This window comes from Grampus griseus (assembly GCF_964374135.1).
Source record: "Grampus griseus genome assembly, chromosome: 3".
NCBI classification, from domain to species: Eukaryota; Metazoa; Chordata; class Mammalia; order Artiodactyla; family Delphinidae; genus Grampus; species Grampus griseus.
Genome location: NC_139019.1, coordinates 48,784,392 through 48,810,683, shown reverse-complemented (window position 1 = coordinate 48,810,683; position 26,292 = coordinate 48,784,392). Strand labels below are relative to the sequence as shown.

Genomic DNA, 26,292 nt, shown 5'->3' with positions numbered 1-26,292 from the left:
TTCCGCGTCGCGGCTCCAAACGACGCGGGCGCTCGAATACTGCGTCACAGACACCCGGAGCGCGTGGACTAGGCAAAGACAGAAGACGATAGGAGAACGGCGAAAGGAGAGGGAGGAGCTTTCCCTTCGAAACCGAAGGCGCCGGGCGTCTAAGGCAGCTCTGTGCGCTTGCGCAGTATAGAGAGCTGGGACCCCCCCCCCCCACCGGACGCTGAGCGACCTGTAACCATGGAAACCATAGTTCGGCTCTGCCCCACTCCTGGGAAAATCAACTGTCCTGGGTTGACTGAAGCTTAAATCAGAATCATTTTCCCTTTCTTATTCCAGATATCAGCTGCCAAACTGCATTGTTTTACGGATCTGTCTCGGTAAAGAAGAATTATTTAAAATAATCCTACTCTCAGCAGTCAGCCCTTCCACGAATATTTATTTTTTTAAGGTCCTAAACTTGCTTGGCGCTCCAGTCCAGAACGATAGCAAGAGTGGAAAGATTAAAAGGGAGTAAATCCAGTTCTCTCTGCCTCTGCTTCTAATTAGCTTAGTGACGTAAGTTTTCTTACATTTAGAAAAAAATAGTTTAGTGTTCACAAAGATTAATAAAAATAATAGATAACATTCATTAATCATTTAGAATGTGCCAGATACAGTTCTAAGATCTTCAGATGAATCATGTATTTAAATCCTTAAAACAACCCTAAGAGGTTGAAGAAGCTGAAACATTAGAAAGATCAAGTAACCTGCCTAAGTTCGCACAGCTAGTAAGTAGTAACTAGCAGTGTTAGGTTTGAACCAGGCAATCATAAGCCTTGCATTACAAGATGCTCATCACACAAGGGCTATTTTTGAAAGTAAAAATATAAAAATATAAAATATATATAAAAAATATAAAAATTACCTAAATGACCACCAAAAGGAATGACTAAATCATGACACATGCATATATAATACAAATTGGCCATTAAAAATAATGTTGAAAAAGAATCTGAAAAAGAATGGATATATGTGTATGTATAATTGAATCACTTTGCTGTACACCTGAAACTAACAAAACATTGTAAATCAACTAACTATACTCCAATATAAAATAAAAATTAAATTTAAAAAAATTTTTAAATTATGTTGATATGTTAACATGTTCACAATGCATTAGGGAAAGAGTGGGTTACAAAACAATATGCTCAGTATGGTTACATTTTTGGAATAAGTATATGCGAAAATGTTAGGGTTTGTCACTAGTTGGATGGTATTATGGGCATGTTTTATTTTTAAATTTATTTTGTTTGATTGTATCTTCTGATTTTACTGAAAGGTAATACTTCTCAAATTTTAAACGTGCATAGAATCACATGGGGGTCTTGTTAAAATACAGAACCTGATTCAGTTGGTCTGAGGTGGGGCCTGAGAGTCTTCATTTCTAATGAGTTTCCAGTTAATGCTGCTCTTCATAGATCACACGTTGTGTAACAAGGCTGTAAGGAATATGCAATAAAGCAGGAAAAAATTGCCTAATTTTAATTAAAATGAAAAAATTTGTTTAGAAGGATCTTTTCTGTTTGGAATAATGGGTTCGTCAGATATTGAAGGAAACCTGTAACTCAGAAAAATACACATACATAAATTTTGCCTACAGTTTCAGGGCACCAAATTAAGATGCACTTGGAGGTCCTAGCTTCAGCTACTATGAATGTAAAATCTAGTAATATAGTATGTACAAAACAAATATGTACAGCTGGATAAATCTCATATGACTGCATTTTGTTGCTATATTCTCATATTCTCACGTTCTTTGAAGAAAAAGACAAATATTAAATTAATTTAAATTACATGATCATTGGGCTGTTCAGAACATATTTAAAATATAAATATATGTTCAGTGCTTTCCCCCCAAAATGGTTGAAAACTGAAAAGGGAAAGCAGAAAATTGATGGAGCAAATGATAAGTTAAAGAAACATTAGCTTCCCTCACCCCTCAGTCTCAAGTAGGTTCCAAAAAACAGACATACATAATAACAATGCAAATTATTTGCCTCAGTAATATTATGATTGCTAACTTCTAAATATTCCCTATGTGCCAGTTACTGTTCTGTTTTTTAAGTGCCTGACATTGAACTGTAGACATTTCATGTAGTTTATTATCCTCATCACCACCCTATATGGAGATTATTCTTTCCCTCATTTTACAGATTAGAAGATGATGCTCATGAATTAAGTAATTTCAAATTCTTAACTGGAGAAGCACAGACTCAAATTTAGATACATGCTTTGTGGTAGATAGAATAAAAGATAGCCAAATCCTAGTCCCTGAAACCTGTGAATATATTACTTTTCATGCCAAAAGGGACTTTGCTACTATGATTCAATTAAGAATCTTGAGCTGGAAATATTATCTTGTGGGCCCAATGTATTCACAAGGGTCTTTATAAGAGAGAGACGGGAGTATCCGAGAGAGAGATGTGACCATGGAAGCAGAGGTCACAGCGACACGGGGCCATGAGTCAATGAATACAGGCAGCACAGAGAAGCTGGGAAAGTCAAGGAAATGGATTCTCCCCTACAGCCTCTGTAAGAAACTCTGTCCTGCAGATGACTTTAGACTTCTAACCTTCAGAACTCTCAGACAATAAATTTGTGTTGCTTTAAGCTACTGTTTGTGGCAATTTTTTATAGCAGCAATAGAAAACCAATATGTGCTCCAAAATCATAAGGTTTCGAATTTGCTACACTTCATTTAATATTGTAACTTGGGTAAAATTGGGTCTTGGGCAACTCTATAATATAGTTCATTAGCTGCTTATAGATTAACTCATTAGAAGCTTACCAGCTTGGGAAAATAAGTCTTTGAGAAACTAACTGATCTGCCCTTGGTAATATAATTTTGTAGCAGCTTCAGTTTTGTTTATATTTTTTTAAATTTATTGATTTTTGGCTGCATTGGGTCTTCGTTGCTGCGCGCGGGCTTTCTCTAGTTGCAGCGAGCAGGGTCTACTTTTCGTTGTGGTGTGCGGGCTTCTCATTGCAGTGTCTTCTTTTATTGCGGAGCACGGGCTCTAGGCACGCGGGCTTCAGTAGTTGTGGCTCGTGGGCTCTAGAGCGCAGGCTCAGTAGTTGTGGTGCACAGGCTTAGCTGCTCCGTGGCATGTGGGATCTTCCCGGACCAGAGCTTGAACCCGTGTCCCCTGCACTGGCAGGCAGATTCTTAACCACTTCGCACCAGGGAAGTCCCTGTTTATAATTTTTAAAAAATTTGAAACAGTATAAGTGTCTTTCACTAAGGATTGATTACATAAATTATGGTACGTTCATACAATGAAATACTCTCTACCTGTTAAAAGTGGTGATATAGATTGATATTCATTAACATTAACAGATGTCCATCATATTTAGTTAGGTAAGAACAATAGGTTAAAAGAATTTTTTATATCCAAAAAGTCTTGGAAAATATCAATAGCTTAATGGAGGTGAACTCTGAGTGATAGGTTTCACTTTCTAAAATCTTTTTGTACTATCTAAAATTTTTTGCAATGTTTAAGTATTACTTTAATAATCAAAGAAATATAATAAATAAAATATTTCTACTTTGGAAAAATAAATATAAGAATACCATGTAGCTTTGTATCTCTTAAGGTGAAATGGCATTTTTTCATATTCTCCTGGTAAGAATGAAAATTGATTCAACTGTTTCAGAAAATAATCTATTAGTATATATTCAGAGACTAAAATGTTCATATATTTTGACTAAATAACTCCATTCTTGTAAATCTCTACTAGGGAAATAACCCAAAGTATAGAAAATATTTTTCATAAATGCAGTAAAATGTGTATGGCTCTATTTTGTACAACAGTGGTATAGGAATGATTTAGTGAACTCTTACACAGTCACAAGATGAAATCTTCTGCAGCAGCTTTCAATACTGACTATCAAGATTGTACAAAAACTAGAAAAAGTGCTTTTTATGTTACTGTATTTTATAGAAAAAAACCAGTAAATTATATGATCTCAACTATGTAAAAATATGTATTGCTAAAACAATAGGAGAAAACAGTGTGTGTCAAAACCTTCACAGAGGTTATCCCAGAATAGTGAGATTAGACGTACATTTTTCATCTTCTTTCTACCTTCTGTATTTTCCAGGATTTTTGCAAGTTAAGTTTTTGGTTTTGTTATTTCGTTTACAATGTAGTTGTCCTATCTTTGGGGCCCAGGAAATGCATAAAAGGGGAAAATAAAACCAGTTTTACTTACTACATCTCTGTCATTAATTGTTACTTTGTACACAATTTATTCTTAAATTCATGGTAACCAAAGATTTAATTTTTTAACTCCATACTTTAGAATTCACTTGACTCTTACATTAGCTTGTTATTAAAGAGTGAAATTAATTTAAACTGTATCTAGAATGACTCAGCTAGTATCTTTTGCTTTCCTGCCATTCCATCAGTGATGAGAGTACAGTCATCCCTTGGTATCCACGGGGAATGATTTCAGGACCCTTCCTGTATACCAAAATCCACGAACCTCCAAGTCCTTTGCATAAGATGGCCTAGTACACTGGGTCCTCTGTATCCGCGGATGCGTAACCTGCGAATTGACTATGATGGCAACACTCAGAAGTAGAGACCAAAGGAGCCCACAAAAGGCAGCTGGTGTCCTGCTGTGGCAAGAGCACAGGCTTCCACCCCTACTTCTGCTGCCAACTACCTGAAAGACCTTGAGCAAGTACCTTTAATTTCTGTGAGACTCAGTTTCTTCATATGTAAAACAGCATAAGCATGCTTGCCCTAACAATTTCCCAGGGTTTCATTGAAAATCTAATTGTGTGGAAAGTACTTTGAAACCCATAAAATGCAATGTGAAAATATAATATATAAATACAAATATTAAAAATATAATATGAAATAGGCTCTATAATAATCCACAAATAGAATTCTTAGTACAATAATTTTCCTGTTGTATTTGGAAAGCTTCAAAGTGCTTCATTTTGCAACAGAATATATATTATTTTATGGTAATGATATGAACACATTTATCTGACAGATGCTTTTGGTAGGTATCAATGATTCGATATTAGATTTTCACTAACAATTATTAGATATTCACTGACAATGCTTAGACTCATCATGCTGGTATTAAACAGAGACCAAAGTCTTCTTTCTTAATTAATTGTATTAATTTAAAATAGCATTTTAATAATCTGAAAAAAATTAGAACATTTTTTATAGAAGACTCTTGCTCATAGTATTCAAGGTATATTACTTCTTTCAGCCAAATTTCATCACATTTTTCTGTTAAGATTTAGACAGCATAGTAGAAATTGTCTCTAGGTACTCTTTGAAATTGTTCTACGTTGTAAGGCAGCACTTCATTTTAGTATTGGATATTGGCACAATATTTTTTTTGTTCTAATCAAATTAAACAGCTTGATATTAAGTAAATTTCAATTTGATTTTGTTTTATCTTGTCCAGGTGAATTAATTTTTCATAGAAATATTGTATTTCAGTTAATAAATCCATGTTAAAAGTGTGAAATTCAAACATTCTTAATGTATTTATGACTTTTAAATATATTAAACGTCTGCAAGGAACTATAATTTATACAAGAAAATGCTCACAATGTTTTATTTTTATTCTTTATTATATTCCCTGGCACATTAAGAATGTTATCATTTCAAGCATGCTGTGAATTTAAATAATCCTCTTCTACCAAAGCAAATGTTATTGTAATTATTTTTCAAGTTATGATACACTTTGTTAACAAAAAACACTATAAGAATGGCAGTAATCAATTGTGCACACCCAAACTGAAAAATAATTATTTTTAATTAACAAAGGATATAAATATGAAGCAGAGAAGCATAAAATTATTTTTCACAATTACAAAGCCATTCATAGCTGCAAAGATAACTCAAATACATTCCAGCATAACTTGCATACACATTTCTTTAATGCAGCTCATATCCCAGCCTCACACATTCCCTAGGGCTCATGGATCCATGCTGCACCCAATACTGTCTCACTTCTGAATGTTACCTTGGTGCTAACAGAAAAAAAAATCCCAACAATTGGATGCAATTTGGCCACAAAAATAAGCAATACCAATTATTAGAACAATTTTCCTGTACTGATGAGGGTGCCCTTCCCATCCTTTTTCAGTTCTGTAGAAATTCCTCAACCAAATATGTTATTTTAGTGCAGAAAGTAGTGAATCCCTACCTGCAGTGTGCATCAGAATCTCCTAGAGGGTCTGTTAAAAATGCATTTGCCAGGGCCAAATCCTATTCTGATCCAGAATGTTTAGGGTGGGCCTTGGGAATGTGAATTTTCATTACATGTGGTATTTGTTTGTGAGGGCTGCCATAATAAAATACCCCAGACTGGATGGCCTAAATAACAGAAATTTATTTTCTCACAGTTCTGGAGGTTAGAAACTCAAGATCAAGGTGTCAGCAGGGTTTGTTTTTCCTGAGGCCTCTCTTCTTAGCTTGCAGATGGCTGCCTTCTGGCTGCGTCCTCATATGGTCTTTCCACTGTGTATACACATCCCTGGTGTGTCTATGTGTGTCCAAATTTCCTCCTTTCATAAGGATACCAGTCAGATTGGATTAGGTCACAATCTAAAGGCCTCATTTTAACTTAGTAACCTCTTTTAAGGCCCTATGTCCAAATACAGTCACATTCTGAGTACCAGAGTTTAGGGCTTCAACATATGAATTTTGGGGAAACACAGTCCACTATGTAACATGTGCCCTAGTTTTTCGGATATAGGTGACTCAAGGTTCATACCTAAACAAACACCAATTCAGTCTGTAGGTAAGCTAAATGTGCACACTCACCTCAGTCATTTAGTTTTATGTGGCTTATTTTGTGACAACTTCCAGGAGGGTCTTGCTATTTCACTCCTAAAGAAAATTATCATTTGGCTTCCATCCTTATTGTCTATCATGCTACATAAAATAGTCTCTCCCACCCACCCTGTTGATCTCTTTCTCCTCTACTTTACTTTTTTCTTCATACTTATCATCACCTGACATAATGTCTGTTTTTCCTCACTAGAATGTAAGCTCCACTTTGTTTTGCTCACCACTCACTGTACACACCCCCGTGTGCAGAAGAGTGACCCAGGAAGATGAAAATGTCCTGGAGGTGATCTTGCATTCCTTCTGTCAAGAAAAAGCAAGGTCGGGACTTCCCTGGTGGCACAGTGGTTAAGACTCCGCCTGCCAATGCAGGGGACACGGGTTTGAACCTTAGTCCAGAAAGCTCCCACAGGCCGTGTAGTAACAAAGCCCATGTGCCGCAACTACTGAGCTCATGTGCCACAACTACTGAAGCCCACACGCCTAGAGCCCGTGCTCTGCAACAAGAGAAGCCACCGCAATGAGAAGCCTGTGCACTGCAATGAAGACCCAACACAGCAGAAAGAAAGGAAGGAAGGAAGGAAGGAAGGAAGGAAGGGAAGGAAGGAAGGAAGGAAGAAAGAAAGGAAGAAAGGTGACTGAACTAAGGAAACTAGGCAATTTCACTGTAATAAATAACAAATGTTAAAAAAAAGAAAAAGCAAGGTTTTCTGCTGAGAAGGAGCTGGGGAGGTGGTAGGGCAGGAGGCCTGAGAAGAATTAAGATTTGAAGATCCTTTATGGAGAATGGGAGAGGAAGATTAGAGGGAGTTCAAGAAGAGCTGGCTAGGCAGCATTCAGAATCCAGCTAAATGTGAAGCCCGTGAATGTCTCCTACAGGTACTGTGTGTGAGCTCCAGCAGTTCTCACAGCTGGAGAGGAGTGGAGAGGGAAAATGGATATTTTGATTCCTCAGTGACCACCATTGTTCCTTGGGATAACATTTGAGGCCCTTCACCCTAAGTTTCTATTTACATTACTTGTTTACTTCTCAGCTACATCAAGTTTCTTTTTCTTCCTTAAATACCCTTATATCTTGACTTTGTTAGTACCGTTCCCTTTGAATTCTCAAACTTTCCCTGGCTAATTTTTGGTTCTCTTTTAATGATTCAGCTCAAATATTATATTTTGAAAATGTTACCCAGTTTCCTCAAGTATTAGCCATAGTGCTAATATCATGCCTCTTTTAAAGCACACTGTCTTTGGAATACAGACCTGGGTTCAAGAGGCAGCTGTCATTTACTGTGTGATCTTGAGCAAGACATTTAACATTCTTTTTTTACCCTTCAGTTTCCTCATCTGTAAAATGAACACAACGATAAGCCCCTATTTTAGAGAACTGTTTGAAATGGTGAAATAAGATATCAGCAAATGGTGCTATGTCTTCCTCTATTGATAGAAATTTCTTTAAAAGCAGCAATCAGGTCATGTTCATTCTTAAATTCTTAACATGTGACAAAGTGCCTGGCACACTGTAGATTCTCCAGAATTGTGGAATAAATTAATGATCAGTGGAATTAAAGAGGTAGTTGAAGATGCTACTAGGGTATACAATTTTTTTTCCTAAATTAGAATTACAGCAAAGAAAGAGCAAGGCTTGGGAATGCTCACAATCAATTGTGCAGGAAAGTCTGCTTTGGTAAAAACATAAAAAGATTGTTTCTTCAAGGAAATAAGGTACACACAGAAACATTAAAAACTGAGAACCATTACAATGGCAGGCAAAATAGACATGGACATTGTATTCATGGAACTTACAGTCGGATACATTGTCCTATCACAATACCCAATGCATAACAATTACCACATTTACAGAGTTTCGGACTTTTTGTCTAACTCTCTCAGTAGAATAAACTTTGAGAAGAGCAGTTTCCCATTTAACTTTGAATCTCTAGCAGCCAATAGTGTTTAATACACAGCTAGAGCTCAATATGGAAAAGTTTAGGAAATTAATGACGTGGCACAGAAGGAAGTGAAGCAACTAGTAGCTCTAGTGGAACTAGAAAATTACATTCTCAGAGTTACTTTCTACAACTCAAGCAGCGGAGAACTCACTCCCCTAGAGGAGCAAGCTCCTCTTCCCAAGTTCCTGGGATTCTCACCCCACGATCGGCTGGGAAACAGGAGCGAGGCACGTAACAAAAAGAAACCTTCTTTGGATTTCAGCGATTCCAGAACCTGGCCTGATGAAGCATCCACAGGCCTAACTACGTTAATATAAGTTAAACTTCCTCCACAACCTTGAGGTACCACACCAAAACCTATTTAACCCATTCGGTGTGGGTAGGGGCGAGGCCCCGCCCCCGATTCCAAATTAGCCAATCCAAACTGCCAGAATCGGTAGCGCGGTGTCTTCTGTGATATGTAGGCTTCCGAGGCCAGGCTTTCTCCCAGCTTATGACTTCAGTTCCCGGCGGCCAGCGGGCCCCAAGGTCGGCCCTCTTTCTGGGAGCGCACCACGGAGCAAACCAGTGGGCGGGTCCTCGCCCCTCCCAGACGTGGCCAGAACCTGTGCTGTTGGTGCGGGCCGGCGATTCCCACGTGGTTCGGTGACTCGCGGTTGCAGGCTCCGGTCCTCTCTAACTTCACCGGCCTGTGGGCCTGCTGCCTGCAGAGATGCCGAAGATCAAGGCAGGGGCGAGCGGCCGGTGCCGCGAGCGGCAACAACAACGGCGGGAGCTGAAGAGCGCAGGAGGTGGGGACAGCCGGAAGGGAGCTGGGGTCAGTCGGGTTGGGTCTTCCGGCAGGACCGAACCCGGGGCGAGGACGGAGTTCTGGGCCGGGACAGTGAGACCAGGCGTGGCCCGTGCTCTGGGAGCCGCGCAAGTCCCGGGTTTCCCGGAGCGCGGGCCGCAGGCCCGGCGCGCAGCTTCTGGCTTCCTTTCCAGCAGAAGGGGTGAACTGAAACTGTCTGTCATCCCGGCTCCAAGCGTGACGTTTGGTGGCTCTCGTTGGCGCACATACTTTAACCCAACTATCCTGCTTTCTTTTCTGGGATGGTCCAATATTTGATTTTAGTTGGGCAGTTAAGGCTATTTCATGTTTTCTTCCAGGACTCATGTTCAACACGGGGATTGGGCAGCACGTTTTGAAAAATCCTCTCATTGTTAACAGCATTATCGATAAGGTGGGTGTGGAAGAGGAGAGGGAGAGAGTTATTGGGTTACTGATTTTATTCTTAGGAATATCTAAGCACAGAAAGGATGCCTGGCACAAAATAGATGCTGTATAAATACTTGTTGAATGAATTGAGGAACTGTGTAGGATTCACAAGCTGTCTTCAATATGATTTGCTTCCTTCTGTGGGTCTCGGTTTCTCCTGGCTCCAAATTCTTTTATCTTTCTGTAGATTATTTACTTCTTAGCTTAACATTTCTACTTGTTCGATTCCAGATTATTATTATTTTATTCCCAATCACTTTTTCTAGGCACCATCTATCACTGTTAGTTTTTATTTACTCCAGACCCTAAAATTATGTCTAAACAGACACCTTTGGAAGTTTGTTCTCCAGAGAAGCCTATATGGTAGAAGCCAATGCCACATATAAACTCTTTGGAGTATTCTTCCTGTATGGGTCTATTGATGTTCTCTTATTGTTTTGGATGATTGGGTGCTAGGACAAGAAACACAGGTGGTGCAAATTACTTTCAGGATTGCAAAGGAAGCATCCTGGAGCTGTAGAAAGAACATTACATAGGTAATCTCGACTTAGTGTCGTTTACAGAATGAGAGTTGGCCTAGCTTTTTAACCTTTTTGGCTCATGGATTCCTTTGAGCATCTGATGAAAGCTATGAACTGCAGCTGTGTGCATACAGACACCAAGTTTTGTGTAAAATTTCTGGATACTCCTGCATCCCTGAAACCATACATGGATGTAGAATTGAGAAATACTGGCACAACGTGTTATGGTTCTCAGGCAAGGTCATCATTTTGACCTTTCCAGTTTGAACTTGGTGATAACAGAGTTGATAACAAGATGCTGTTGGAATCATTTCAAAGGTAGAAAGCAGAATGCAACTCTCAGAAAGAACTGCTATTCCTGCTTTTCTTACTCCTAACTATTGCCCCAAGTTAGGAGAGGTGTTAGATTTCCACTTGCACCTAATATTAATGAGATAATTTTGTTAAGCACATAGATCATGAAGGAATCTTCTAAAAAGGGAGTCAGGATAGGATCTAACTGAGCACTTTTGAGTAAAGATATTCAGATGTAAATTAAATTATTACAGATGTTCCTGTAAAGCTAAAGTGGTTGTGCTTGCTTGTAGGCTGCCTTAAGACCAACTGATGTGGTGCTGGAAGTTGGACCTGGAACTGGCAATATGACTGTAAAGTTGCTAGAAAAGGCAAAAAAGGTAAAAAGAGGATTTTGGTATCCTCTTGTTTGGTATCAGAAATTACTATGTGAGCAAGCTCAGGTGGCTTACAGATCTATTTAATTAATTGCTCCTTTGCTAGAAACTTTATCTTAGAAAATATGAGCGAACTGGGTGAAGGGGGTCAAAAGGTACCAACTTCCAGTTATAAAATAAGTAAGCCGTGGGATGATGGACATGATGGTGACTATAGTTAACAGTACTGTGTAGTATATTTGAAAGTTGCTAAAGAGAGTAAAAATTCTCATCACAAAAAATAAAATTGTAATTATGTGGTCATGAATGTTACATTATGTTGTACACATGAAACTAATGTTATATGTCAATTGTATCTCAGTTTTTAAAAATGGATTAAAAGAAAAAGAAAATATGGGGTATATCAATCAGGAAACAAAACCACATTGGATATTTCAATACAGGGAATTTAATATAGGGAATTGGTTACATGGTTACTAGAGGACTAAGAGAAAAAATGGGAACACTGAGGTAACCCAATAGTAGTAATTACAGAGAGCAGCTACCACCTCTAGGCTCAGGGGAACAAAGCACAGCAATTGGAGTTATTGGACCTTAGGACTTTGGAGGAGATCTAGCACAGGCCTCTGAGATTAGGGTGTCACCTGGCCACTGCTGGTACCTTCTTTGTCTCTTGGCTCACCTAGTTCCAGTTAAATTAGACTACTTCTGGTGGAAGTAGACAACACATTTTAAAGAACTTATCTGAAGAGAGCTCAATGAAGAGAACATTGACAAAATGTGGGAATGTTAAGGGAACCAGTAAACATTAGTGAAAAACCTAGGGACTAGCAACAGCAGGAAATAGTTACTATCCAAAGACCTCAAGGGGCAGGAGGAGGGGAGTGTGTTACCGGAGCCCAGTAAGAGCAGGAGCCATTGAACAGGGGCCACTCATAGCAGAACACAGCCGCTGCCAAAACTTGTGCAAGGCACGGCCAGACATTAGGAAATACTCAGCGTTGCCCCTTGCACCGGTAATGCCTTTCAGCAGGCCGTTGCCTTTCAGTAGCCAATCCCAACCAGAAGTCAAAGGGCAACGGAGCTGAACTGTATGACCCTACAGGCACAGAGAAAGCTGGAGAATGGACCTGGGAGCTAAACAGACTAAACGGCACATATATCTACTCTGTAGATGTGGTCTTCCTGGAAGTCAGTAAAACCTCAGCTTATATTGAAATAAAATTAAAATTTTAGCCTATCTGGCATCCCTTTTCATTTACTTGAGAAGTTATCTGTGCTGTATGTTCTGGATCTCAGTAGATGAGAGAAGTGATATACTCATTCCAGGAGCAGTTGCTTTGTGTGCTTCTAAGAACATTTACTACAAAGACATATTGTGTATTTTTTTCGTCATCAGTTGAGTTACAAAGCGTGGAGCCATATGAGCACAATACTTCTGTCAATTATTTGGGTAGAACGCTCACATAGTCCGGTTGGCTACTTTTCTGGGTGGTGTTTTTGTTGTTGTTCCCTTAACCCCATTCCCACATTTTGTAAATACTCTGTTCTTTAAATTCTCTTAAATAAGTTCTTTAAAATATGCTGGTAGAGTACAATTGAAGGAATATTGATGGTAGAATTGGGAAAAGGAGTTTAATTCATTTAAATCATGTAAGAGTTTCCATTGAGATAACAGGAAAAGATTTATACTCTATAATTAACCTAAAAAAATTTTTTTTTTAAATTTAGGTAATAGCCTGTGAACTTGACGTAAGGCTAGTAGCTGAACTTCACAAAAGAGTTCAGGGCACGTGAGTATACATAATAGAATTAAAGTGCATTTCAGTCTCATGAAACAGTATTCTTTTTAATTGCTTTTTTTTTCTTATTATCAGGCCTCTGGCCAGCAAACTTCAAGTAATGGTGGGTGATGTGTTGAAAACAGATTTGCCATTTTTTGATGCTTGTGTGGCAAATTTGCCTTATCAGGTATGTTTTCAAAATGTAGGGAACAGTATATATCCTAAATTGTTTCCTGGTGTGTCTTTCCCAGAACTAACTAGTTAATTCTCTTACAGATCTCTTCTCCTTTTGTCTTCAAGCTGTTGCTGCACCGACCTTTCTTCAGGTTTGTGACAAGAAGAGCAAAGTTACTGCCAAATCTTAGGAAAATTGACAGTTTAGGCCATGAACACAGACAGCCAAAGATTAAGGTTAATTCAGTTGAAAAACTACTGGAGAATTTGTTTTGTAGAAAATACCAATTTGTGTGCTGCTTTCTCTCTCTCTTCTTCTCTCTCTCTCTTTCTCTCTCTTTCTTTTTCAATTGCCAGAGTTATTTGGGGGAGGTGTGGTCTAAGTCCTGCTCCTGAGACCAGGTGGCCTTTCCCCATTTTCTCATGCTCTTGCCATTAGCCCAGGTCAAACTTTTTATTACCTTATGTCTAGATTCTTACAGTGGCCTCCTAAGTGGTTTCTAGTACAGTCTGTACCAGTAGTTTTTGAATCGCAAGTCAAAAACTCCTTAGTACTTATAAAATAGTGAGCCATGACTGTCATTTTTAAAATATTTATTTATTTTTGGCTGCGTTGGGTCTTCGTTGCTGCATGTGGACTTTCTCTAATCGTGGTGAGCGGGGGCCACTCTTCGTTGTGGTGCGAGTACCTCTCATTGCGGTGGTTTCTCTTGTTGAGGAGCACAGGCTCTGGACACGCAGGCTCAGGGGCCATGGCTCACGGGCCCAGTTGCTCCATGGCATGTGGGATCTTCCCAGATCAGGGCTCGAACCCATTTCCCCTGTATTGGCAGGCGGACTCTTAACCACTGCGCCACTAGGGAAGCCCCATGACTGTCATTTAGAAAAAAATGACATGGAATAGAATATATCAGAGGGCATTCAGTGCATGTCATCGAGGTGATTATAGTTTCGTGAAACTTTTTGTTTGAGTTCCCTAAACATATATATAGAGAGAGATTTGTGGCAGGTGTTGCAACGTCAAATGTACTTCTTAGTGTGACTTATTGTCAAAAAAGTTTGAAAGTCAAATCCCAGCTTTGAAGATGCTCTTCTCCTGTTCAGGAGCTTCCCCCTTGCTTGCTGAATAAAAAGTCCACTTTCCTTAACCTGTTAAACCAGGAGGACACTGATGTCACAATCTGCCTCAGCTCTTCCACAGGGATGTTTACCACCCCATGAATACAGTTCAGCTACTGAACCAATTTTGCTCGTTTGGGTTTTGTTTTTTAAAATATTTATTTATTTATTTGGCTGTGTTGGGTCCTAGTTGAGGCACATGGGATCTTTTGTTGTGGCACCTGGGCACCAGAGTGTGCAGGCTTAGTAGTGTTGCCCCGTGGCATAGTGGGATCTTAGTTCCCCAGCCAGGGATTGAACCTGCATCCCCTGCGTTGGAAGGCAGATTCTTAACCACTGGACCACCAGGGAAGTCCCTGGGTTTTGTTTTCCTAGAGGGGCTTATCGACTAGTGCTGATCTGAAATACTTTCTCATCATTGAGGGCTTACATTTGCAAGGGGTTGGAGCTACGGCCATTACACAATGAAAAACAAAGGCAGCTGGATCATTTTGTGGTAATAAAGCTCAGGTTGAAAGTGTTCGCCTCCCTTCTGGCCAGCTGGACTAATTATTAACCCCAGATACTGCTTTGCTCTATTTCCCACTTAAGAAAAGTCATTGCAGTTAAAATACATTTATAGTTGAAAATGACCTTGTTCCTTATTCCTTTCTTCTGTCTTTTCAGATGTGCTGTACTTATGTTTCAAAGAGAATTTGCTCTCCGACTGGTTGCAAAACCTGGAGATAAGTTATACTGCAGACTGTCAATTAATACACAGCTATTAGCACGTGTGGACCATCTAATGAAAGTACGTGACTGTTGTTGAAGTAATGTGGCTTAACTCATCCTTGAGCATCTAGCTGTGCCTTCTGGGAGGAAAGCGTATTTGATTACTATTTAAAGTTGTTTTTGAGAGGACTCCTTAAACATTTTCTGATTAATAGGTTGGAAAGAATAACTTCAGACCACCGCCCAAGGTGGAATCCAGTGTCGTAAGGATAGAACCTAAGAATCCACCACCACCTATCAATTTTCAGGTGAGGTTAAAATAACTAGGTCATTCAGTAAAGGGAAAAAAAAGTCCAACTTGGAGGATGTGTGTCTGTAGCAGCAGAAAGGTAACGAGTCAACCTAAATGTCTAAACAGGAGAGTGTTAATTATGATACATCCCTGTGATGGAGTAGATGGAATTATTTGACACAAGATAGTTGTTGAGGACCTCAAGAGCATGGAAAATGTTTGCAAAAGGTAAAAAGATTAGAATGCCACTGCAATTTGCTGAAGATTATAGCTATGGAAAACATGTATCTATTTGAATAAGACATGGAAAACAAGATAAAATGAAAATAGTTGTGTTAAATAGTATAACACTTTTTAATCAAAATTCTAATTTCTGCCATTTAAAAAGAGAAGAAAGCCAGATGATGTGATGTAAAACCTTACTGCAATCACATGGGATAAAAACGTGATTGCTTATGTGGTCAGTAACTGGTGGCAGTGGAGTGGTTGTCAGTTATTCCTGCAAGGTTTACTTAGGTGTGTTGTACAGGCTATATTCTAAATCATGTCTGTTTTGAGTTTTTTGAAAATGATACTTCGATTTAAATAAATGCCATGTTCTTTGTTCAGATGTGGAACAAATATGTATTTTTCTTCTATTTTTAAAATTGAGGGTAAAATATTCAGTGAGGTGCACAGAAGTGTGAAAATCAAGCATGCATCTTACTTTTGCATATGTGTGCCAGCCAAATCAAGATATAGAACATTTTCATCACTCCAGATATAGAACATTTTCATCACTCCATCACTCCTTTCATTTTTATATATTAACACAAAATAATACCTAGTAGGCATAGGCAGGTTTAATATTCTGTAAGAAAATATCCATCTACTGTTTCAGGAATGGGATGGCCTAGTAAGGATCACCTTTGTTAGGAAAAACAAGACACTGTCTGCTGCATTTAAGTAAGTATTTTACTAATTTATGATATATGAGGGATCAGTGCTTCAGATACTGTGCTAAGTGCTAGAATTTGGTCCTTTTTCCTGAACAGATACCCTAAAGCATAAACATGATCCATGTCCAGACACATTTTTATCTTTTTAATTTTTTTTTTTTTTTTTTGTGGTACGCGGGCCTCTCACTGTTGTGGCCTCTCCCGTTGCGGAGCACAGGCTCTGGACGCACAGGCTCAGCGGCCATGGCTCACGGGCCCAGCTGCTCCGCAGCATGTGGGATCTTCCCGGACCGGGGCACGAACCCGTGTCCCCTGCATTGGCAGGCAGACTCTCAACCACTGCGCCACCAGGGAAGCCCTATCTTTTTAATTTTGTACTTTGTGAGGCAGGAGAACTTAATGAAGAAAAGTTCCTGGACTTGGGAATTAGATCAGGTTTTTGTTTGCAAAATGGGAAATAACCAAAAACTGACCACACATCCTGCCTAGTTTTTCCTTGGAAAGATGAGGTATGATGGACCCCTTCCACATTTTTAAAAGATTTATGGCATTTTAACTTGGAAAAATATAGCAGCAATTTGGGGCCCAAGGTCAAAAGAAAGGTGAAAGCCACAATGAAAAAAAAATGTTTGTAGATGATGTTTTGTGGAGTCTAGAACTTCTTTAAGAATGTGAGAGATGTTTATCAGGACTTTTTAAATATTAGTAGTTGCGATTATTTCAGAAGTTTAAATATTCAACACCTTTTTTAGTTCCTTAATTTCGCCATATGGAACGTAAATTTAATCTTATAATAAACTTAAAGGAAATTATTTATAATCTGACTTGGGAATAATAGTGATATCATGTCTTTATGTAATACAGGTCAAGTGCAGTGCAACAGCTACTGGAAAAAAACTACAGAATTCACTGTTCGGTCCATAATATCGTAAGCAGAAAATGTTTCTGTTGTTTCAATAATTTGTTCTGTTTTAAAATGTCCCTCTATTTCCTATTCTGTTTCATATATCATTACAAGATTCTTAATTTTGAACATTCCATAGGATCCTTAAAAGACAGTATGTCATGTCTAACTAGCACTAGAACTTGAATTCTAACAGGTCATTGCTGCTATGTATTTTGCAGAACATATCTGAACACCCTTGAATACTCCACTCCATCCACTTTTACTGACGGTTTTTTTTTTTTTTTGCCATAAAAAGATTCAGTTGAATCATAATTTTCTCAAAGTTTTAAGCTTGTGTAACTTACTCAGCGTAAAATAATTGTGTACCATTTGCTAGCCTTTGAATTGTGGCCGTCCCTTCTTGCTTGTTGCTTATGTAGCAATTACAAATTTAAAGTTACTATTTTCTCAGTGACTTTTTTTTAATACCCAGAAATTGAAATAATTAGAACAAAGTATGAGATAAATAGCAGATTTCTGGTTGTGAACCTCATGTCTCTGTATTATATTATCTGTGCAACATTTTCTTTAACTAGTTGTGTGTGTGAGCACACATAGACATATCCATATATATAATGACTGTGATGTTTGATAACTTTTTAGTTCTTTCAAGCTAATTAAACGGAGCGGACAGATAAAAGCAAATTTCTTTTGTTTTTTTTTACTCAGATCTTACATGGTTTAATGTACCACATTGCTACCTCCATTTTATGAATAAAGTCATTGTACATCTACCTACATAGGAAATATTATGCTGGATTAAGACAAGTTTTTAGATGAAAGATGTAAAGTATGAAATATTTTCAAGGGCTGGAGAGGCCATCTATGAGAAAAACTTAACTAGCTGGTAAAATGAAATTTGTACCAAGAATATGTTACTTTTAAAGAAGTAACAATTGCTGTAAAATTTATGTTATAGTTTTAATTATTTTATGTGTTATGAAGTACTTTGTGACGCCTGAAACAACTATTTCAGAATTTCTAAGAAGAAAAAGGGCAATACACTTGATTTAACTCATTCAAGGTCTTCTGTGTATTTGGTATATGCTAAAAAATCAACCACTTAACTAATGAGAGATCCAAGTCTTAATCTGCACAAACAGGCTTTCCAAAACTATCATGAACTGATAAGGTGACTGTTTATGACTTACTGAACTAAAAAAAAAAAAAAGAGTCAAAGTGACTTCATTAAAGATATGTTGTTCATTTATTCTGAATCTTATATTGATAGATAATACCAGAAGATTTCAGCATAGCAGATAAAATACAGCAAATCCTAACCAGCACAGGTTTTAGTGACAAGCGGGCCCGTTCCATGGACATAGATGATTTCATTAGGTAACTACATTTTCCTTTTCCTACATTTTTACATATCTTTACTGTGACACCTTCAGATTTAGAAATTTAAAGGCTTTTAAGTGGTATAAGGTGCTACCTGGGAGTTATTGCATAGCACTTCCATGGTATGGAATAGTATTTGGTGTAGAAGACGGAGGCTAGTTAGCTGCAGCAGAGTGAACACTTCTGTAAGAACAGTGGTGGGGAACAGTCCGAGCCTGGAGATAACCTCTGTGGCAATGTGTGTGGTGGTGTGCATGCTCCTCCCCTCTAGCCCCCTCCCCCAACTCCCATTCACAGTTAGTCTTAACAGTTTGTCTCTTCAAAGTAGCCTGTAAGGTAAAAGAATCAAAATATATATAGTTGGGTCTTTTTTCTTTATTGAGAATAGCTTTTAAGTATGAAATAATATTAGTTACAATCATATCTGGTTATCATTTCTAACTGGTTCAGTAACTTATTTTGTGGACTGAGGCAAGTTCCACACACCTGAAGCAAAAGAAGGGTGTCATAATTAACTGGGCAATATAGACTGAAATTTGTTTTCCTTGGATTAAGAAAGTAAGTCTTAGCAAAGCAGAGTAAGGCGTCAAATTACCCAGGTAATTATTAACCTGTATTCATTGTTTTTAATCACTAACAAACACTCTGATTTCCTAACTAATAAACCATAATTTTTTTCCTGTTTATCCAATTCATTTTTAAAGCTTCCATGGTCTAGAGGCTGATAAAAAAAGAGGGTAGATTGTTATAAAAGTCATTGGTTTGACTTTTCTATGCTAGAAACACAGTTGTATGTAATTGAGACAAATGGCGCTTATATTTTATTGGCAGGCTAGCAGTACTACTGAGTCTTTATTAGATGTTAATCCTAGGAGTTGAACATTATTCATAAGTACCTATCTTCCTTTTTCAGATATCTTAACCCATCTCGATGGTTCTTATGGGCCATTCTGAAAATAATCTCGGGCAGGTCTAAGTAGAAATATTTCATCTTATTTTCCTTCATTCTTATTAATCTTCTTCAAGGTTACTAAACATGCAGTTTGCTAACTAGGATCTAATAAGTACACAGGTATCCAGAGAGAAGCAGTATTTAATTTGAAACTCAGTAACAGCGAACTCAGAGAGGAAGAATGGACACATGAGATTAGCCATTCATCTCTCTCCTGCCTCTAATTCCAAACAGCTTCACATCCACTTACCAGGTTGAAATGGAACAAGGGCCAGTGTCCTCTTAGGCCAGGGACAGTGTAGGTCTAAGATCATTTTAAATTCATCATGCCTTAAGACATACAGGCTATGACAGAAGAGGCACCAAAATGATGTGGTTTTAACCAATATACATCTCATAAATTTAGTTGAAGAATAAAGTTTCTTTAATGACTAGTGTTAGGAGTGGGTGGGCTTCACAGGTTTGCTGATGTATTTGTGTTTTAGAATTCATGGTATAGGGACTATGTATGCACTGTTACTTGCTACAAACTAGCATTTCAATACCATCCCATTTTGGTTTCTTTTTTCAGATTGCTACATGGATTCAATGCAGAAGGTATCCATTTTTCTTAGGTATCTGCAGAAGAGAAGTTTCCAAACTCAACAAAGTAGAATTATATATTCTTAATAATTTGAGAAGATGAACTATACTTGGACACTATGTGCTTGACTATTTTTGATTTACTACTGTTGTCACCATTTATTACTCTGAATTTTTAAGGAAGTAAGTCAATTCTAACTATACAGGTTTTTTTTTTTTTTTGGATTTGGTTTGATTTTAATACACAACATAGGGCAGGGTCCAATTTATACATGATACTCTTCAAGTTTAAGAGCCGCAGACACGCACAACTTTACACTTAAAAAAGTTATTTCTAACAGTGTATTATATAAAGATGTTACACTAATATTTTCTATGTTACATATTACTATGAGAACCTTTTTTTAGGATTTTAGCTCTTTAGGCCTTTGTTCTTCAAGTCATAAGAAAGTTAAAGTATGCTTAATTTAGTCACATATTCCCCATACCATTTTTTCTTGTTATTCATGTGTACAGTAAAGCAATTGTTTCCTTGTTTCCTAAAATGTTGTTTTGCTTCTCTCATTCTTCCTCTGTTTATCCTATATAATTTCTATCACTGCCTACCCCTTTAGCAATCCTGCAGCATAATAGGCTAAGGTTCTAGGCAAGCCTGAGTCTGCTACTGCCACCACATGGTGCCAGGCATATTACTTCTGGGCATTCCTTACTTGTAAATGAGGATGCTCAACTAGAATGAAATGAACTATAAGATTGTATGTTTTTTCTTGGCGAGATAGTCACAGATTTAAAATTTCAAAGGGTTTTATAAATCAACACTGGCTTTAAAGTTAAAATCCAAATTTTAACAGAGGTACACTGAGTGAACCTAGAAGGAAAAGATAGGTTGTTTGCATAAACAGATTTTTTAGAAATCTGGCTTCAAAGTGATATATTAAAACATTCCTATATAACTAAAATAATGTATATTTTTAGTTAATTATTAATAGGGATATCAGCTTTCAAGTCTGAGAAAGTAAAGAATGTTTAATCCAGATCCAAAAAATTTAAGTTATTCTTTAAATAACTGCACAAAGCCACTTTTGTTACATAAATACTACATAATTAAGAGTAGGTTTTTTTAATCTCACAAAACTACTTAATTAGCAAAGTTCACTTGTACCATCTCTATCCTTAAAGGAAAATTTAAATTTAAGATTTAATTCAGCTTTCCCTCTTATTTTCCTGTCCTCCTATGGACTGCTGAGTTTCAGTCCCTTTTATAACCTTCAGATTTCCCTATCTGTAAAACTGAGGGAATGGATTATACTACCAAGATCTTTTCTGGTACTGATATTTAATACACCTTGAATACTAATCAGAATGAAGCCATTATAGTATAAGGCAGTACATTTCAAATTGAGGAGACCTTCCAGAGATAGTACCCTTCTAATTTAAATAATAAATTAAGACTTATCTGTTGTGCTTTAAAATGAGTAAATTCACATATCTCTATGTCCTTTGAAGATCATTCCATAGATTTAATAATAAGCACACTGTGAAAATCTACACTTGTTCTAGATTTCAAGTTTACAGAGGAGCTTTTCACCATGGTGTTAGGATTCCCACAGCGACCTTCTGAGTTCTGTGGACAGTGAAGTAGGGAATCTGGCTCATGTGACTCTATTCATAGCTTCCCATTAGCCCATATGAATGAGCTGGTAGTTCCCTAGAGTAGATCAAAACAAGACACCCTTGGGAGACTTTTTTGTTGTTAACGTACTCCTAGACACTATCCTGGGAACTGAGGGAAAACTCCTAGAGAGATATATAAATCTTCTAACAAAATATTTACATGAAAAGTGGCCAGTTTTCTTCCTTGGAATAGCAATCTGTAAAAATAAGTGCCACCATTTAAAAAGCAGCATGCCCTAGATGAGCTGATTGGTGAGAATTCAGCGATGCTCATCAAATCATGGTGAAACTCATACATTAGGTAATGGCTGGAGCTTGGGTCAGATGTGCCTTTCAAGGCACAGTCATCTCTTTCTTAGCTTAAATTCTTTTTCAAGAGAGTTATGTACTGTCTATTCTTGGCTTAAACTAACAGTTCTATTATGGACTACTTTCAATGTACATGTACATATTCATGCATCAGAAGCCAATTTCCTTTAACAGTACCATTTAAAAGGTTCATTTTGGGGTGCTAATGGACACTTCAACTTAAGTAATGGTATTGGTAAAGATCAAATTGCACTATTAGTCTTGTTAATACCACACTGGAACACACACTGCATATATATGTATTATCCTAAGATAAAACTCTTTTCAGAATTTCATTACTTTTTATTATACACCAACTAGTTTATATTTTAGTTCTTTACAAAGAAAATGCTAAGAAAATTATAACCACGTTATATGGTTTTAAAATCATAATTCCAGATTTTTTTACATATAAGATGGAATGGTCCAGCAGCTATGTCCACTGTCACAGACTTTAGTTCCATTCATTGATATGGCACATCCTGCAAATCTAGTCACACACAAAAAATGTCTCAATTACAGTAAAAATGTACACACAATAAAGGTAATTTACAATGACAAATAAGGAATGTAATTTATCTTGGCTGTGCTTCAGAAATTTAGGGTCAGTAGCCTTAGTCAAGGCACAAAGCAGGAAGAGGTGAGCACAGCTGTTTCTAGAAGTGGGCAAGGTATGTACAATCACTGATGAGGTATGCATGCACGCAAAGGATTTAAAACTGCTCAGTCTTGCTATGAAAATTGAACTGAGTTAAAAGGAAATGCTGTGGCTTCCCCCTACTATTCACCTCTGGATCAAGTCCACAATCTTACTTCATCATACAGAAAATAAAATTGGCAAGGATCTTCAAAAGTAAATCACTATGTGGGTAAATGAAACAAAATGCTTCACTATTCCCAAACCTTGGTTGTGCCTCCTGGACTAGAAGCATCTTGTAGACAAAGGAGTGTTTCACAAAATTGAAATGTCATTCAGGTTGAAGGGACAAGACATTTTCCACAGACACTTAAAATTTCAAACTTTCGAATGGCCCTTACAGCTGAACCATTGTATGTTACAGTAGCGAGGGTTCTGGGAATCCTTTAGCAGCAAATGCTGATTTAAAGGGCACGGGGTCTCTTCGGGTTGATTTGCTTGCTGGCCTGTTCTTCCTCTTGTAGAGCTGCACGAAAAGATTTCACTTTATCTTGGAAAAAGAAAAGAACAAGGGAATAAGTTTTGCATTACATGCAATGCAGCACGCAACTTTATGGGTCCTATCAAATCAGCTCTCTTAATTAACTCAGGATTTTTCCTTCTTTGTTGTCCAGAAACTCAGAACAGTGCTCAACTATAGCAACAGACTCATTAGATTCCTGGAAATACTTGTGGGGTTTTTTTGTTATCTTCAACAGATTTCTGTTCTATTTGGCACATTTTACAGCATTCAATTTTAATTTATTTTAATTCCTTTTTGCAGTGTAAAGAGGCTATATATGTGTGTAAAGTAGACATTTCTTCTCTCAATATTGGAAAATGTCTATTCCCAATTCCTATTTTACCTTTTTAAACTATGAAATTTTAAGATTATTTGAGTTTTTAAGAAGACATGTCATTTTTTCCTTATCAGGGATTGCAAAAGGGCATGATGGGGAAGGGAAATTACAGGACATACATTTCTTGGCCTTACAATTCTGTCCTACTGTCTATCGTGTACTGATTCAGTCACTTAAGAGTAAGAAATACATAAGTAGAAATTGGAGGAGGCAAATAACAGCTGTGTGAAGATGAGAAATCTTTTTGTAACAGTGGTTCTCAATTTGGGAGTGATTTTCGCTCCCCTCCCGGGGACATTTGGTAACATCTACAGACATTTTTGACTGTCACATTGGGGTGGTACTACTGTCATCTAGTCAATAGAGACCAGCGATATTTGTAAGCATCGCACAATGCACAAGAGACAGCACCTTCCAACAGTTTCCCAACTTAAAATGTGCAAAGATTATGGCTTTCAGAAAAAAGGAGAGATATAAAGTTGGTATCTCAATTTCTTTCCCCTCTTCCTAAGTAAAACGATGTTGAAAAAGTTGACTTTTCTGAAATTTAGAAAGGAATTTAAGGGGACTTCCCCAGTGGTCCAGTGGCTAAGAATCTGGCTTCCAATGCAGGGGACACGGGTTAGATCTCTGGTTGGGGAACTAAGATCCCACATGCCATAGGGCAACTAAGCCTGCACCGCAACTAGAGAGAAGCCCGCATGCCGCAATGAAGACCCAGCACAGCCAAAAATAATAAAAAATAAGAAAGGAATTTAAGGACTTCTGGATTTGATGCCTGGTAATACAAGATAATAGCTCTCAAACTTCTTATGTTAATAAAATTATCTCTGGATGGTAAAAAAAATTTTTTCTAAGGAAGGACTGAATAATATAATATCTAGGTAGTAATTTCTTCAAAGTTTGCTTGCTTATACATGAATCCTGAGAAAATTAAGGAAAGGAACTAAGTTGAAAGCTACATCTTACAAAGAAAAAAAATTAGGATGCATTGTGATCTGTCTTCTGAATAAAATGCATACCGAAAAAGCTGCTTGTGCATTATGACAGATTAGAAAAATGATCAAAACACTTTAAATCAAGGCTTGAATATGAAGAACATGAAAAACAGCAAATTTTAGAAACCCTACATCTGCACAAACAATTCTAAATTGGCAAAATGGTCACTGCTGACTCTATAAGATATGATTTCAAATAACCAACTTTACAAAGAACCTAGTTTAAAAAATTTGAAGCAGCTTGTCTGATGCTAAAAACTAGCAACTTCAGTCTGGTTTCATGTTGCACTGCATGCACACACAAAGAAACCTACTTGCATATAAATGAAGATAGCTAATTTGCCAAAACCTAAGAAAGCACATACAATACATGCTTATCTGAAACTGCAGAGATAAGCTAATTAAAAAGCCGAGAAAGAAGCCATGGCATGTAGGTAAACCACATGCCTCCCTTCATAAGCAAAGTAGAAAGAGTTGTTTTGAAACCTTCCCCTTCATTTTTTGAAACAAGTGTTCAAAGGAAAAACATGACAATATGCACAGAAAGGAGATGCACATAGGAGGCTAAAGAAAGATGACCCGTAAAAGACCTAAACCAAGAAAAATAATTCTGAAAAGCATCGGCCCACCAAACTAAAACTCTGAATGGGTATACAAAATTTACAAACTTGTTAAAATATATTGTCCCTCTTTAATCAAAGATGTCTTTACCTTCTCCAAAGACTAAAAAAAAAGATGACTAGAGAGCACTTGAAATGATTTTTCATGTTTCATTTTTAGAAAAATCAGAATGGTTCGTTGGTCTTCAATACCTCTAGAAAGATGTTAAATGTACCCATAATTTTCACTTCAGATATCTTCTTACAATATGAAATCCTCCCACTAATTACATACAAATATTAGGCAGATTTCAAACACTAAAATGAAAAAAGAATTACCCCGCAGCTCAGTTAAAATGTCTATTTTTTGCTCAAGAATAGCTTCAAGTTGTGTAGCATATGAATCTACATCATAGTCTACTTCTTCAGTCATCTCTAGGAGAGCCTTTTCATCTTCTAACCATCGAATAGATTCCTGAAATGACCAAGAAAAAAAAAATCAATAATCCAATGAGGCTATTTATAAGACAGAAACCAATTAATAAATTTCATGTTAATCAAACATACTCAAGATAGTATTCTCTAAAATATTAATAACCATAAAACATCTTTATTATAGAGTAAAACTAAGAAATATTTCCTTAAATTTGAACACAAACACCACTGTGACAGGCCAAGTAAGATGACTTCATTTTCCTATTATTACTCTACTTTGAGTGGGGTTTGGGGGAGGGAATGAATCAGACACACACACACACACACACACACACACACCAATGAGCATAGTAAATCTCAAACTTCAACAGCTGTCCCTAAAATAGAGACAACGGGTGTAATAATAAAGTTACTGATCAATCTGATGAGGCCTATGGGAGCCCAGAACTTGTAAATCATCTGGAATTAACGTATCTATTTGGGGCCTCACAGTGGTTGAGCCAAGAGGTAATCCTAAATTCTACACACTAGCTCTTCAATATTATCGACTGTAAGGGAACACTGGATAGCCCTTTTTTTTTTGGCCGCACCGTGTGGCTTGCAGAATCTTAGCTC

At 37.4% G+C, this 26,292-nt stretch overlaps 2 protein-coding genes across 7 annotated transcripts in view; one reads left to right on the top strand and one right to left on the bottom strand.

Annotated features, from left to right (window-relative positions):
• The first annotated feature begins 9,381 nt into the window (after nucleotides 1-9,381).
• DIMT1 (DIM1 rRNA methyltransferase and ribosome maturation factor) lies at nucleotides 9,382-21,053 on the top strand. Of its 4 annotated transcripts, none has more exons than XM_082651176.1 (12): nucleotides 9,382-9,589; nucleotides 9,948-10,021; nucleotides 11,165-11,251; nucleotides 12,980-13,041; nucleotides 13,126-13,219; nucleotides 13,309-13,358; nucleotides 14,992-15,115; nucleotides 15,252-15,344; nucleotides 16,209-16,273; nucleotides 17,131-17,194; nucleotides 18,444-18,550; nucleotides 20,077-20,213. In XM_082651176.1, the coding sequence occupies exons 1-12, from the start codon at nucleotides 9,511-9,513 to the stop codon at nucleotides 20,117-20,119; spliced, it is 942 nt and encodes a 313-aa protein (XP_082507302.1). In that variant the 5' UTR covers nucleotides 9,382-9,510; the 3' UTR covers nucleotides 20,120-20,213. The 4 variants fall into 4 exon arrangements, with proteins under 4 accessions (XP_082507302.1, XP_082507301.1, XP_082507304.1 ...); XM_082651177.1 differs by lacking the exon at nucleotides 9,382-9,589 and adding an exon at nucleotides 9,666-9,790; XM_082651178.1 differs by lacking the exon at nucleotides 9,948-10,021 and having other exon boundaries at nucleotides 9,400-9,589; nucleotides 20,077-21,053.
• Nucleotides 21,054-23,171: 2,118 nt separating this feature from the next.
• The window catches only part of KIF2A (kinesin family member 2A), a 67,321-nt gene continuing 64,200 nt past the window's right edge, over nucleotides 23,172-26,292 (bottom strand). For all 3 annotated transcript variants that reach the window (XM_082651172.1, XM_082651173.1, XM_082651174.1), the window contains exons 19-20: nucleotides 25,582-25,717; nucleotides 23,172-23,296 (exon numbers count right to left, since the gene is read on the bottom strand). In XM_082651172.1, coding sequence (XP_082507298.1) covers nucleotides 23,211-23,296; nucleotides 25,582-25,717 — 222 coding nt within the window. In that variant the 3' untranslated portion in view covers nucleotides 23,172-23,210. The remainder of the gene's footprint in view (nucleotides 23,297-25,581; nucleotides 25,718-26,292) is intronic.

Bases quoted from the DNA above. Each gene is read 5' to 3' on its own strand.
- DIMT1 (XM_082651175.1), top strand. From the start codon at position 9,511: ATGCCGAAGATCAAGGCAGGGGCGAGCGGCCGGTGCCGCGAGCGGCAA. The intron at 10,022-11,164 runs GTGGGTGTGGAA...GCTTGCTTGTAG, and splicing joins TTAACAGCATTATCGATAAG to GCTGCCTTAAGACCAACTGA. The intron at 11,252-12,979 runs GTAAAAAGAGGA...TTTTAAATTTAG, and splicing joins TGCTAGAAAAGGCAAAAAAG to GTAATAGCCTGTGAACTTGA.